Raw genomic sequence first — 15504 nt, 5'->3', positions numbered from 1 at the left:
ACACACACACACACACACACACACATCTTAAGAAAAGGAAAATGAAAGTGATTTAATATCTTCTACATGGAGGAAGCTGAAGATGCAGTGAGCCTAGGATGAGATGTAGTAGCTACTCAAAATTTTTAGTTGGTGGGAGGTAAATATTGTATAAGCAGTCATATTTCGAAGTTCTACAGCTTTCCCCTTTCCCCACAAAAGCACCTAACCCACTCTACTCTAAAGCCTATAAGTGACAGAGGAAATAGAACATAAGATGAAGGGAAATGGCCGATGGGACATCAGAACACAAGTGCAGCTGCAATCACATCTCTAGAATACCAAAAGGTCCAGTTACCAAAGTACAGCTCTAAATATCTGTATCAGACACCTTTCACATACACATAAATCTCCATCTGCATCCCTTTTGCATAAATCTTTTAAATTTAAACTCCATGCCTTACCCTAAAGCATGATTATCTAAAACTCATCCTATATATATGACACTATCCTTAACCTACACCATTGCTCCCGTCAGTGAAAGGCAGATTTTTTATGGGAGGTGGAAAGTGGAGGATGGAATACCATTGGGGGGTTGGGGTAAGAATACGTGCAAATACCATTGCGGCAGAGATACTGGAAACGCCACTTCCCTCACCACTTTTGCAAATTCTCTCCGTGAACTGCCCTCTTCCCCTCAACCAATCTCTCCTCCTTCCTCAACAATACACACACACGTGTCATAACCGACTGGTACCATCACCTTTTCTAGCATCCCATGCTACCTCCCATTCTCACTAACCCCCCACAAAGACAGTCACACATACACACAGAGCAGAAACTGTTGCCACCGCACCCTCCTATCTCAGTTAGTGCTTCTACCACCCAGCATCTAGCGCTTGTAGAAAGCTTAGTAACCAGGTACGTAGACACACATACATACATGCATACACACACACACACACACACACACACACGCGGTATGTGGCGCAAGAAGGACACTGAAGACGCACCTGGAGGCTGGGTGTCCAGCGCTGCTGCCCCCTTGGTCCCTGTCACTGAGCGCAGCTGTGTAAATCCTCCGGTAGCGGTCGGCCAGGGCCCGGCCTGACAGCAGCAGCTGGTAGTGACCCCGGGAGTCCGCGGCCGGCAGCCCCAGCCCCAGCCCAGCGGCAGCCAAGGAGCCCTCCGGAACCGGCATGAACAGCGCCCCCGGCGCCGGGGAGGAAGAGATGGTGGCGGCTGGGAAGAATCCGTCCCCGCCGGGCCCCGAGGAGGCGGCGGCGGGGGAGGCAGTCGCTGAGCACATCATCATCCTCGCAGCCGCCGCCGCCGCCTCGTCCCCGCGGGCCGGGCAAGCAGACACGCGCGCGCACACACAGCCCTTTTCCAACGACGACGGCTCCGGAGGCGGCCTCTGGCTCCCGCAGCACGAGACTACAAAGACAGCGTCCTCCTTCTCCTCCTCCGTCTTCTCCTCCTCCCCCCTGCGCCGCCCTTGCCGCTACTGGGACCGCTCATCTAACCCCGCCACCTCGGGAGTGTGAGGAGGAGGCGGTGCCGCCGCTGCCGCCGCCGCCACCGCTGCCACCGCCGGGGCTACCCGCAATGGGAAGCTGCCGGCCGCACTGGGCATGCGCCACTCCTCGCACATGCTCAGTAACCCCAGCCCCTTTCCCTCCCCACCCCCCTCTCGCCACCACTCCCTCCGCCTCAGGGCTTTGGGTGTGGGGAGGTTGAGTGGTGAGGAATCTGAAAGAAAGCCACTTCTCCGGGTTTTACTAGCAGCTTGAGGAAGAGTAAGGAAAGCGCTGGGAAGGCTGTCAGCTACACGCTATTGGCTTCAGGTAAAGGGGTTCCCTCCAGGTGGGAGAACTTGGACCAGAAAGAGGAAATGTCCCACCACCAGAGAATGAGTGTCACGCACTCCTGCTACTTTTTTCTGAAAGGTTCTGCTGCCAACATGAAGATTTACTGGGAACAGTTCTGGGTAATTCAGAATCCAAAGCAAAGGAGGCCAGCTAAATTAGAAGTATCTCCGGCGATTTTCGTTTGTGGTTTTTATTATTAGGATTAAAATAGCTTTTACTTAAAAAAAAAAAAAAACAGGTAGTAAGCTAGTGCATTCTCTTTTCCTATGAAAGTAGAATTGACAGATATGCGAGTATTCACAAGCCAGAATCATTCCTAAATTCTTGTTCTCAACATTTCATCATAGCTAAACCTTAATGTGATAGTACTTTTCTTACATATTATGTTGACTCCACATTCATCCTTTAGAGTGCACACTTATCTCTTGGCAGTGGTCACTTGATGGCTCATCTTTTTCTGTCCAGACTTAACATTTCTAGAGATAATTCTCAAATATGACCTGAAGCTATAACTCTGGCTATTTGGAACATCTGAAAATGTCATATCCGCCAAAGATCTTATCATTGTTGTCTATTAAAATGTGACATTTGCTGAGTCCCTTGTGTCAAGCTGTTCTACTAGTCCCTTCTAAGTAAGTGCACTAGAAATGTATGTGCCACTGAACCCTGACTGCTACTGTTTTATCCTTTTGAGACTCAGTTTGAAGAGTTTGCCTAATTTATACTCCTGTCATTTTAAGTCCTATCATTACCATTTTCTTTATCTACTTACTAGTTCTTAAATCTATGCTTTTCCATAAATGTCCTCCTCCTCCTCCTAAAAAAAAAAAAAAACCTTTTTTGTTTTTTTAAAAGTACAAACAATTAGTGGGGAAATAAATTAATTCTAGCTTTTGGGGGGAGAGAGTGCTGAAGCAGTGCATTTTACCTAGGGCTTTAACAGATGGAGATCGTTTTGGTTAAAAAAAAAAAAAAGATAGCTACAAGCGGGATAATGAAAATATAGGGACAAAGGACTGGCATGGGAAGTCCGTGTTTTAGCGCTGTGAGTAGCCCTGTTAAACAGGTTTTGTACTTGTTTCCTCAACTATGAGCTCATAAACAAGAGCATCTTGTTTATCTTCGTGTCTTCCTCAGCCCCTAGCCTAGAAACTGGCACATAGTAGGTCACCAATAATTATTTGTTAAACTAAATTCCTGTCCTAATGCTTCAGCAGTTATAAACCTCAGCATTGAACAGGAAGTGGTCCAAACCTATAGACAAGGTATAGAGGCAGTGAAAGGCTAGTAGAGTTAAAGGCCTGAACAAATATGAACTGCAAGGGCTCTTTACTGTTGAGCAGCCAGCCAGGTAGCCAAAAGGCTCTGACAAACCAGAATTTAGATCCTGACTTTGCTATTTGTATGCCTTTGGGCAAGTTTCACCCTCTGAATAGTGGTCAAAAATAATATTGCATGAGATTGTGGAAGGATTTCAAACATCTAGGATGTCCACCTTGGCACACGGCTTTTCACAAATTGTAACACGCAAAACAAAACATACTAGACTTTTCCTGAGGACGGGAATGATATATGTGTCTGTTCCCACGTTACATCCCCAGCTCCTAGCACAGGCTCTAGCCCTAAGCAGAAGGGAACCAGGTATTGGCTGAATGAATGAATGAATGAATGAATGAATGAATGAATGAATGTTGCCTGCACAGAAAAGCATTTCCAGTTCAGGTTTAGGTGGTGGCTTCTGCAGTCTTTACCTTCTTGGAGTTTATAATGAGGATTGAACCCAGCGGCTGCACTGTTCTCAGAGTTCCTGCTATCCCTTAATTTCGCTTCAGTTTTCACCACAAGGCCCCTTTCTGAGCCTTCTGGGTACATGCAAAACCCGGTAACTGGATAATTTGCTAGGAACCCTGTTGTCGTTGAGTCGAGCAACTAGGCGTGCGCGGAGTCGCACACATGCTCACTTAGGTGGCCGAGAGTGGCGTTTGTGTTGCGGTTGGCCGCATTTCCTTCCACGGCAGTGGCAACAGCCGCTCCACTCTAAATTGATAGTCAATGCAGAGTTTTTTCTCCTCCTCCGCCTCCTCTTCCTGCCTGGGCACTGCGTGCTCCCTGGGCAATGCTACAGCTATTGCCGTGGCAGCTGGGCACTTGGGAAGGCTCCCAAGGGTTGGCAGGGAATGGAACGCAAGCCGGGAACGAAAGGGCGTTAGGAGTCACCCTTAATTCCACTGTCAAGGGGATTTGAAGGGAGGGTGGTCCCCAAGGCAAGTCGCTAGGGTCCACCTGAACCGTTGCTGCAGAAGGGAGATGTGGATTTCTCGCAACGTGCAAATCAAGAGTCCCCGCCCGCCAATCCTGCGCGCACTGCTACTGGATGTCTTACACCGCCTAGGTGTTGAGATGGGGGTGGGGAGTCTTGTTATTACAGAAAATGCAGATTGAAAGAATATAGAGAGAGTTTTGCTTTTGTTTTTCCAGCCCCAATGAGCGCCGCTCCTGTACTTTCCGCGCTGCCATCTTAGCTTTATCTTCTGGCCAGGCTGGGCGTGTATGTGCCTTTGGTTCAGAGGGAGGGTGGAAGAGAGTGGGGGAGAGTGGAGGAAGCACTGGGCGGGTTGGGTGTCAGAATTGGCTACACAGGACTTAAGGACGTCGCCCTGAAAGAATCACCCTCAAAGATTAACGCTGAACTAAGGCATCCTGACTTTGCCCATTTTGTAAATGAAACACATGCGTAGTATTTTTTAGTCTTTGTGGTTGATAATCATGTTCATTTCTCAAAAGCATCTCTTGTCAATGATCATGTAAGACCCTAGCTTCTTCTTTCATACGTATGATCACATATTTTCTCTTCCACTTGAAATAGCAAAGCTGGGAGTACAATTTTCTGAACTCCAAAGATTTAAGATTTTTGTACTCTATATCTGTATCTTTTTGTACTCTATCTTGTGTTTTTTGTGTTTTGTTTTTTTTAAAGGAAGCCATCAGCACTGGTGTAGTAAATAACAGGCAGAAACATAAATGAGAACAATGATAGATGTTGTTAATTTCATTTAAAAGGTTAATATTGTACCAATGCTATAGGATTACAAACACAGGAAGCACGCATGTTATGAGGAACATCAAGACTACTGAAAATGTTGTGGTCAAGTCAGGAGTTTGGGTTTGTTTCCCAAATTTGTACAACAGTGTTGGAACATTTAAAAACAAAATTGGTGGGGCGCCTGGGTGGCTCAGTCCCTTAAGCAACTGACTTGGCTCAGGTCATGAGCTCCAAGTCAGTCTCTGTGCTGACAGCTTGGAGTCTGGATCCTGCTTCTGATTCTGTGTCTGGTTCTCTCTCTGTTCCTCCCCTGCTTGTTCTCTGTCTCTTTCTGTCTCTCAAAAATAAATAAATGTTGAAAAAAAATTAAAAATAAATAAAAAATAAAAACAAATTTGGTAGCTGAGACCATTTTAAAACAAACTTAGTAGCTGAGAACAATTTGGAGGAAAAAAATGGTCAAATCTGAAGAGTGAAGAAATGTTTCACTCTTTGGTAACCTTACTTTAAGGACCCATGAGTCTACATTCCTGATAAAATGACCACAAGCACTTTAAAATGAAAATTATTTTAGGTAATATATTTAATACTCCAAAATGAACAGAAAAAATTCAACATGGCTATTTAAATTTTTTTAAACAAAAATTACGTATTGGATCCCCTAGATATCTTGATGTCTTACTTTAAACAAATGTATTTTTAGAGCCTTGGAAGATTCAGTAATTTGTAGACATGAAGAGGCATGATTTTTTCTTCTTATTCATATTAGTTTCTAAAGATACAAATTTTATGTCTATGTTTTTCTATAAATAAAAAATTTAGATTCTAGGGAGCTTTAGGTAAATATGGATATTTCCAGCCCTGAAAAATTATTCTAAAATATTTTTTTATTAAAAAAAATTTTTTTTAATGTTTATTTTTGAGAGAGAGAGAGACAGAGCGTGAACAGGGGAGGGCCAGGGAGAGGGAGACACAGAATTGGAAGCAGGCTCCAGGCTCTGAGCTCTGAGCTGTCAGCACAGAGCCCGAAGCAGGGCTTGAACCAGTAACCTTGAGAACATGACCTGAGCCCAAGTCGGACGCCCAACCAACTGAGCCACCCAGGTGCCCCAATTCTAAAATATTTTTAAGTGAATCTATTCTTTGAAGTGTATGAAATTCAGTAGTATATATGTATATGTATATATACATATACATATATATTTAAATGCAAATCATGTTTTAAAGATTTTATTGTTGTGATGTATTTTAGACCAGAAGAAGCTTTCACAAATGATAAAGAAAGTCATATAAAGTATAATTGTTTGAAGGAGAAATGTAAGAACCTTGCATTTTAACCTTGAAAACCTCAATGTAGTTTATAAATTATTAGGTTGGTCATTATTACTAAGGTTAAATAGTTTAATAATTAAATCATATCTCCCTAAACCCTAAAGGACTGTTGAAATTCTTATACATAATAGTAATTTTATCATATCAAATATATTATTTTGAAATATATTATTTATTTACAATAACATAATATGTTTAAAAATATATTATTTTTAAGATAGTTCTTGGCTAATCCAGATATCAGGATATATCTAAATGGCTCTAAAATTATCATACTAGGCATGATCTTATTTTAAAGACATTTACCCTCTTTCAGGCTAAGTTTTCTCACCAATAATATGAGGGTAATAATAGCACCTACTTCATTAGATTCTTTGAAGATTAAGTTAAATAATATATATCAAGGACTTGCTTAGCACACCACCTGTCAGGCATAACTATTATTGTTAATAGTGTGTGTGGTCTCCCTTATTTGAGATGTGTCCCAACCTTTTGAGACAAACAGTTATACACTTTGAGTTATATACACTTGGATTTGGAAGTATTCTTTTTTAATGCTTATTTCTTTATTTTGAGAGAGAGACAGATAGTGAGCAGGGGAAGGGCAGAGAGAGCGGGAGAGAGAATCCCAAGCAGGCACTACACTTACAGCTCAGAGCCTGATGCGAGCTTGAACTCATGAACCACAAGACCATGAGTTGAGCCGAAATCAAGAGTCCTACACTTACATGACTAAGCCACCCAGGTGTCCCTGGAAGTTATGTTTTTTAACAGAGCCCTATCCACAAACACAGATTTACTTTATCGTGACATGACAAGAATAGAATCCTAAGACTACTTGTTTCCCTAAAACACTCTGCTCTTAGATGATTTGTTAATTCACAAAACATATTGCTTACTTTCATTAAATTCAGTGAGTTTTTGGAATTCTGATGGTTACATTTTGACTAATAATAGTCAAAACAGATTATAGTTTCTTCTCAAGTGGCTGGTGGCTATGGTACACCTCTGGAATCAAAACTTACATATATCGGGGCGCCTGGGTGGCGCAGTCGATTAAGCGTCCGACTTCAGCCAGGTCACGATCTCACGGTCCGTGAGTTCGAGCCCCGCGTCAGGCTCTGGGCTGATGGCTCGGAGCCTGGAGCCTGTTTCCGATTCTGTGTCTCCCTCTCTCTCTGCCCCTCCCCCGTTCATGCTCTGTCTCTCTCTGTCCCAAAAATAAATAAAAACGTTGAAAAAAAAAAAAAAACTTACATATATCATCCATGGCTCACATTCTCTGTTAGTTTATACGTAATTAGCATAAAAGTCTTAGCCCCACCTAGTTCAATTTCCTGTTTTGATCAATATTTTTACTTTTATATTTCAAAAGTAAAAATAGGTTGATTTACTAATTCTTTATAATTAACTCTCTCAAAAAGATTTTGCCCCTCTCATTTGCCATTTATTTTTATTTTTATTTTTTGTATGTTTTATTTAATTTTGAGAGAGAGTGGGAGAGGGACAGAGAGCAAGGGAACAGAGGATCTGTAGCAGGATCTGTGATAACAGCAGTGAGCCCAATGCAATGCTCGAACTCGTGAACCATAAGATCATGACCTGAGCCAAAGTCGTATGCTTAACAAACTGAGGCACCCAGTGCCTGAAGTTTGCCTTTTAGACTGCACCAGAAGCTGTTTAAAAAGTTTTTAAAGCATATAATTCATGAAAAATAGTTCATACCTTCCTAAATTAATTTACGGTGACAGTATTTTCTTAGTTTAGACAAAATAATCGTATCTGTATGATGTAACGTTTCGGGAACTAAAGTATTTATGGGCTAGAGCAAAGGCAACATTGCTTCTGGAGAAAAACTCGCTTCCACACAAGTATTCCTAAAGTGCACCCCTAAATGCAGGAGGGATGGTGTGCCGGTAATTTGCTTATTTCCTCTTGAGTCAATTCCTCTCCATTTCCCTGCTCGGTACAGCAAAGTGAGCCCTGAAAACCACATTTTTCAGGCTCCCTTGCCAGCTAGCTTCAAGTTAGATTAAGCCAATGGAGTGAGATGGATGATTAGTACGTGGAAAGAGGAAAGAAATCATGCTTCCCTTACCTACCACCATCGCTATCTCTCTCTGCTTTGGGCAACATCTCTATGGTTCCAACTCCTGCTGGCAGCTTCTTCCATGTTCCAATTCCAGCCAGGTAACCTCTGTTGTGGAACCACTTCTCATTGGGCATCCCCGGCTCCTGGAAGCTGGAAAAAGCATCTCCTCCTTTGGTCTCTCCTGCCATAAGGAGTATAGTGGCTTCCTGCAATTATCAATCTTTAGATGCCTCTGTCCTTCATTTGCCTTCTCAGCTCCTTCACTACTGATGCAATTAGTTCCTTATATTCAATTCCCTCTCTTAATTACTTGGCACACACTTTTCTGTTTTCCTGTTTGGACCCTAGTGATACAGATAGTCTTCTATCCAAATAGTAGTCTTGATTTGGCTTTTCAGCCAAATGATGGCATTTTATCATCTTGTATCTGGTCTTTAAAGCTTGTGCATATGACCTCAATCAGCAAAACAGACACCTGATTTGAAAACCAAATTTATTGATTCACCACACCCATTTCAAATCTCCCTCTTCCTTGCCTGCATTCACGTTAAAGACTGAAAAAAGTGAAATATTCTGTGAGCCTCTCCTGCACTTAGGGTTGACTTTAGGACACAATTCAGGCCAGCAAGATAAAGGAGAATCCATTCTTCTTGTTTCTGTCTCTCTTTCCACTTCAAAGGTGGGCAGGATGGCTGACATTTGTAGCTATGAGACAAGAGCTACAAGATAAAGGCCAAGAGCATCACTGACATTGGCCTTGACATTATAAAGCCATTGAACAAAGTTTCAAACTAATTTTTATGCAAGAAAAAGAATTCTAAATTGTCTCAGCTACTGTTAATAAAGTATTTTTACTTGTGGCTAAAAATGTTCCTACTGGAAATACCAGGTCCAACATCTTGTCAAAGAGTGTATGCTCTCGCTAGCTTCCATGAGTAGTATGCTTGAAAGAAGAAATACTTATGAAAAAATAGTCAAAATCATAAAAATCCATTCATTCTCCCTGGGTCCTGAATTTTCTTGCTTTCTTCAAGTCAAACATCAGAAAGATCATGCCTTTGGATTTTTTTTATGTCATGCCTTTGGATTTATTAAAGATTTCTACAGTGATGTACCTCTTAGATAACCTTGCAGGTCTGAGGCACTTATTCCCCCAGCTGCTGGGAGTGATGACTGCTGGCTGCTCATAGCTAAGTCCCTTTTCATAAGTTGCTCTTGGCTTTAGGGAACTGTATCACCCAAGATTCCACTCCATCCCCAGGGGAGCCTGCATCAAATAACTGGTGGATGTGGTGTACAAAGACCTGGACCTCTGGACCTTAATTCAAGATATTCTGAAGAGCCATCCCAGCTCCACAATTCTCCATGGAATTAGCTAAGGCCTTTGTTGCAACTGTACTGCAATTCCATTTCTTTCTCTCTTGGCCCATCCTGCTTTTCTCACTCATTCACAAGCAGTATTGTTAAAACACTCCACAATAAATTTCCTGCATGCATGCAAGTCTCCATTTCTGTTTTCCAGGGAAACTGACTTAAGTCAGTTGGTATGGGGAGTGGTCTGAAGAAGTGAACTCTAAAATGGGATGTTGGATGGGGTGCCTGGGTGACTTAGTTGGTTAAGTGTCCAACTTTTGGTCCTGGTTGAGATCATGATCTCACAGTTTGTGAGATCGAGCCCCACGTCAGAGGCTGCTTGGAATTCTCTCTTCCTCTCTCTTTGCCCTTCCCCCATGTTCCCTGTCTCTGTCTCTCTCTCTCAAAATAAGTAAGTAAACTTCAAAAACAAAACAAAGACGGGCGCCTGGCTGACTCAGTCGATTGAGTGTCTGACTTCAGTTCAGGTCATGATCTCGCAGTTCGTGAGTTGGAGCCACTCATCAGGCTCTGTGCTAACAACTCAGAACCTAGAGCCTGCTTCAGATTCTGTGTCTCCCTCTCTCTCTGCCCCTCCTCCACTCATGGTCTCTCTCTCTCTCTCTCAAAAATAAATAAAAACATTTGAAAAAAAAATTTTTTTTAATTTTTTTTTCAACGTTTATTTATTTTGGGGACAGAGAGAGACAGAGCATGAACGGGGGAGGGGCAGAGAGAGAGGGAGACACAGAATCGGAAACAGGCTCCAGGCTCCGAGCCATCAGCCCAGAGCCTGACGCGGGGCTCGAACTCACGGACCGTGAGATCGTGACCTGGCTGAAGTCGGACGCTTAACCGACTGTGCCACCCAGGCGCCCCTGAAAAATATTTTAAAAAATAAAATAAAATGGAAAGTTGGAACTGGATCATCCACTGGTTGGTTGGCAATGGGAACCACATCTGTGGTGGACAGTTTGTAAGGTGATCCCCTGATCTCCATCTCCTAATATACCTGCCCTTGTATAAGCATTTCCCCGTGTGTGTAGTTGGGACCTGAAAATTTCTTCTGACCAATAGAATATGGCAAAAATGACAAGCTGTACAAGATTACACATATGTAATTAAGTTAATATTATATCATCACTTCCATCTTGCTGGAGACCCCCTCTTCCTTTGAAGGAACTTCAAAGGACTTTGAAGGAGCAAGCTGCCATGTGTGAGCCACCACACAGAGAGGTACACAAGGCAAAAAGTTGATGGTAGTCTCTGGCTAACAGCCCATAAGGACTGAGTACCTCAGTCCAGCAGCCTGCAAGGAACTGAATTCTGCCAAAAACCATATGACTTTGGAAGTGTTTCCTTTCTTAGCTGAGTCTCAGATGAGATTGTGGCCCCAGTGGACACCTTGATTACAGCCTTGCAGAGGACAAAGCTAAGCCCTGCTCAGTCTTCTAATGTACAGAAACTGTCAGATAGTAAGTGTGTGATACAGTCAACCACTAAGTTTGTGACAATACTGTTATGCAGCAACAAAAAACCTAATATATCATCACTGGCAGTAGACTGAGCATGACAGCTCTGAGATGGGTAGAACTGCATAATTGCTGAGACTCACTGGGGGTGAACTAAGGTGGGAGAGGTACAGACAGGATGCACTTATAAGTATAATAGCCCAAGCTTTTGAGAGGCTTACGGAAAGTGTTCATTATAAAGACATTAAAACTAGATTACTCTTGCTGAGCACCATAGATGCACTAGAGAGAGACAATGAAATGCTGAAAATCAGGATTCCAGTGGTCTGAGTCTTGTCCGACATCTACAAAGTAAAGGGTAAATTATCACATCTCATACTTCCTACCACAAAGAAGGAGGGACAACACTTGCTAGGCTTCTCTGGGTCTGTAGGCATAATATTTACTTGAGAATATTGCTCTGACACATTTCCTGAATGACACAGATACCTGCCAAGAACAATGCAGTACTGCCTAGAACAATGAAGGGCTCCACATCATCTCTTGACTGTAGGAAAAGCAGTTTTGCTTCTTAGGTCATACAACATGACAGAGTCTATGATATTAGATGTATCAGTGGGAGAGAAAGATGCTGCCGAATGAATGGGAAATTTCCATGGGAAAATCACAAAGAAAAGTCCAAGGGTTCTGGAGCAAGGCAAAAACAAATTTAACAACAGCAACAACAAAAATCATACACTTGAAAAATGGCTTCTGGTAGGCTATTTGGGCACTGATAGAGACAGAGCATCTTACCATGAGATGTCAAGTGGCTATAAGTACCCATTAGGAGCTGAGTTTTATCAGTCCCATTACCTCATAAGGTCCAGTAGGCCCAGCAAAACCTATGGTAAAATATAAGTAATATATCCAAGATTGGGCAAGAGCAGGGACACAGCACAAGTAAGCTGCATGAATGGGTGGCCAGCTCCTGTGTCATCAACCATTATTGCAATGAGACCTGCCTCTAAGCTTAAACGTATGGCTGCATGGGTTTAGGGAGTCCCTTAAGACTAACTGGTGGAGGAGAAAAGAAGCTGAGCTTGGTCTAAGTGCAGGTTAACTTGGTAAGTAGTTACAACTGAAATGAACTGCTTCTATACTATGATCTGATAGTGATAAGGCAAAATCTTTCCAATAGTTTGCACTTCATGCATTGCCTAGGATCATCCATTTTGCACATAAAGAGCAGTAGCCTGAAGTAAGACTCATAGGTAGCAGCAGATGGCTTGGGTGTTTGGTAGGGGCCTGGAAGTAAAAAGATTGAAAGATTGGGGAGGAAGGCTATGGAAGAGACATGAGAATGGACCTATGGGAGTGGGTGTGAAGTGTGGCAGTCTTTGAATCAAATCACATGATGATGCCTGTCAGAGAACATTCCATCATGACAGAGACAATGAATGACCACATAGACAGGATGATTCTGCTACTTGATAATTAGCTAACCTCTGCTTTTGTCCACCCACTGGGGGCACAGAGAGCACATGCACAGAGTAGCCATGGTGCAGAGATGGAGGTTATGCACGGAACATATAGTTCATGCTCTCCCTTAACAATGCTAATCTAGCTACTGCAATAGCCAAATGTACAACCTGCCAGCAAAAGAGACCAACACTAGCCCTTAATACAATATGATCCCTGAAGGAGACCAAACAGCCACTTGCAAGAAGATCTATTATATTCTACCCTGGAAAGGCCAGTGATTCAGCTTGGCTGGGAGTGATATGTATTCTGCTGTGGATTTACCTTCCCTGCCCACATTGGCCAGAACCATCACATGAGCGCTTACAGGGGCGCCTGGGTGGCTCAGCCGGTTAAGCGGCCGACTTGCGCTCTGGTCATAATCTCACGGTCCTGTGAGTTCGAGCCCCGAGTCGGGCTCTGTGCTGACAGCTCAGAGCCTGGAGCCTGTTTCAGATTCTGTGTCTCCCTCTCTCTGACCCTCCCCTGTTCATGCTCTGTCTCTCCCTGTCTCAAAAATAAATAAAACATTTAAAAAATTTTTGAAGGCTTACAGAGTTCTTTCACAAATATGGGATTCTGAAAAGCACTGTCTCAGACCAAGAGGTTCGCTTTATAGTAAATGATGTATGGCAGTAGATATATGTTTGTGGTAGACTAAATTATGATCCCTATCTAAAATTATCCATATTGTGATCCTTAGAACGTGTGAATATGTTACCTTACATGGCAAAAGGGGCTTTTCAGATGAGATTATATTAAGGATCTTTAGATGAGGATTATCGTGGATTATCCAGAAAGTTCCAATGTAATCACAAGTGTTCTTATAAGAAGGAGGCAGGAAGGTCAGAGTGAAGGAAGACAGTGTGACAATGGAAACAGAATCAGAAAGGATGTGATGACAAGGAGAGGAGAAGAAGGGGGAGAGAGAGGAGAGAGAGAGAGAAAGATAGAGATTTAAAATTGTTATGCTGCTGACTTTGACTATGGAGGAAGGGCCATAAATCAAGGAATGCAGTAAGCCTCTGGAAAGAAGCTGGAAAAGACAAGGAAATGAAGTCTTCCCTAGAGCCTCTAGAAGAAACATAGCTCTGCTAACATCTTTATTTTAGGACTTGTGACCATCAGAAATGTAAGATACTAAATTTGGTTTCTTTTAATCCAATAAATTTTGTTACAGCAGCAAAATGAAACAAACACAATGGCCATTGGATCCACTTATCCAACCACATAAAGTGCCACCCAGAACTTGGCTGTTGATAGAATTGAAGGTACAGTTAGGGCACAAGCTATATATAATAACCTTAAATTAACAGCTATTACATGGTATAGTGTCCCTAATAGATAGAATATATGAAATCAAGAACACAAAGTGAAAGTAGTAATGGCTCTACTCCAAGCAAACCCTTAGAGAATATGTGCTTTCTGTCCTGCTTAGACTCTAAAGTTCTAGAGCTCCTAGTTCCCAACGGTCTAATGCTTTCACCAGAGGACACGGTAAGAGCCCCACTGGGCTTTGAATCCTGGTTGCTCTCCGTCACTTCAGGCTCCTCAGTCCAAGAGACCAACAGAACAAAAATAGAGTCTCTTTACTGGCAGGAGTAAATGACCCATGCCATCAGAGGTAGATAGGGCTACTATTCCATATGGAAGCAGGGAAGAGTATGTATAGCCCTTAAGCAAGACACAGGCATATCTCTTGACACCCCCTTATACAATTTTGATGTTAAATGAACAAGTACAGTCCACATGGCCTGAGAAGGGCATGGTGACTAGCATCCCAGGACTCTCAAGTATGAGTATGGGTGACCCTCCAAGGTAGGCCACCTAGACTAGCAGAGGTTCTGGCTGAAGGTGAAGAAAATCTAGGACTGGTAAGGAGGAGGGTCACTATGAATTTCAGCTGTAGCATTAAGACTCTTTGTAGCAACAAGGACTGTGGTTTATCCCACTTATTTTCCTCTTTTAGGTTTCTGTAGAAAAAAGAACCAGAATCCTGGATATGGGGTGAACTCTAGAGAAGCAGGTAAAATTGAGCAATGGTAGGAGTGAACTGAAATGGATATTATAGTGTTTGCCCTGATTGCCTACCATTTTGGGATTGAGTCACTTATGTCCCAGTGGTTAGAGGTGCTGGCTACTGACACAACTGAACCCTTCCTTCTCTGAGCATTGTCCTCAGCAGAAGGTTGTTGCTTGGACCATGGCTGTGTCCCCTCCCTGAGGTGCAGTTTGCTTCAGTGACTTAACATTGTAGTACAAGAACCTAGCCTTGTTACCTTAATTTGGGGACAACTCCACAGGTCTTCCCAGTTCCATAGCTCTCTGTGGGTTTGGCTGATGCTTCTCTTCTTAACTAATCCTCAGTTCAGCTTCTCCCTCTACCTAAACTTGCTTTCCTCACCTTTTTAAAAGGTTTTATTCCTAAGTGTACTCTCTAATAAACTTCCTGCATGCAAGTTTTTGTTTCAGATTTGATTTCCTGGGAAACTTAGACTAAGACAGTTACTTTGATTTAAAAGATACAAAATTTTTCATTGCATTTGCTTGAAATATTGATGGCATTACTCATGATATGCCACGTTCCAAATTTTATCTTACAGTTAAGTACTCAAAAAAATTGCTTTCCGTAAAACCTGCCTTTTTTTTATTAATAAAAATTTCATAATTGATCATGATTCCCTTTACACTTGCCTACTGAGAAACAGTAAACTTGGTGTTTGCTACAGTCCTTTCTCAGGTTGAGATGAAAAAAATTATAAAACTGTTTGTAGCAAATGGAAGCAAAAACTTATGTTTATTAAACTAATGGCTAAGCAAGGAGAGAGAGCTTAACCTAAAGCCAAAGAATCTCTCTTCTCT

The 15504-nt window shown here is 42.5% G+C and overlaps 2 protein-coding genes across 14 annotated transcripts in view; one reads left to right on the top strand and one right to left on the bottom strand.

Annotated features, from left to right (window-relative positions):
- MYCBP2 (MYC binding protein 2) overlaps positions 1-1605 on the bottom strand; it is a 290879-nt gene extending 289274 nt beyond the window's left edge. For 12 of the 13 annotated variants that reach the window (XM_040487281.1, XM_040487282.1, XM_040487286.1 and 9 more), the window contains exon 1: positions 993-1605. In XM_040487281.1, coding sequence (XP_040343215.1) covers positions 993-1294 — 302 coding nt within the window. In that variant the 5' untranslated portion in view covers positions 1295-1605. The remainder of the gene's footprint in view (positions 1-992) is intronic. The other variant, XM_040487293.1, reaches the window with a different exon arrangement.
- Positions 1606-1688: 83 nt separating this feature from the next.
- SCEL (sciellin) overlaps positions 1689-15504 on the top strand; it is a 322196-nt gene continuing 308380 nt past the window's right edge. Inside the window, exon 1 of the mRNA XM_040487302.1 lies at positions 1689-1826. The gene's annotated coding sequence lies outside the window, so the exon portion shown is untranslated. The remainder of the gene's footprint in view (positions 1827-15504) is intronic.

This window comes from Herpailurus yagouaroundi, unplaced genomic scaffold (assembly GCF_014898765.1).
Source record: "Herpailurus yagouaroundi ecotype Mexico unplaced genomic scaffold, PumYag 164, whole genome shotgun sequence".
Classification (NCBI taxonomy): domain Eukaryota; kingdom Metazoa; phylum Chordata; class Mammalia; order Carnivora; family Felidae; genus Herpailurus; species Herpailurus yagouaroundi.
This window is presented reverse-complemented; position numbering and strand designations above follow the sequence as displayed.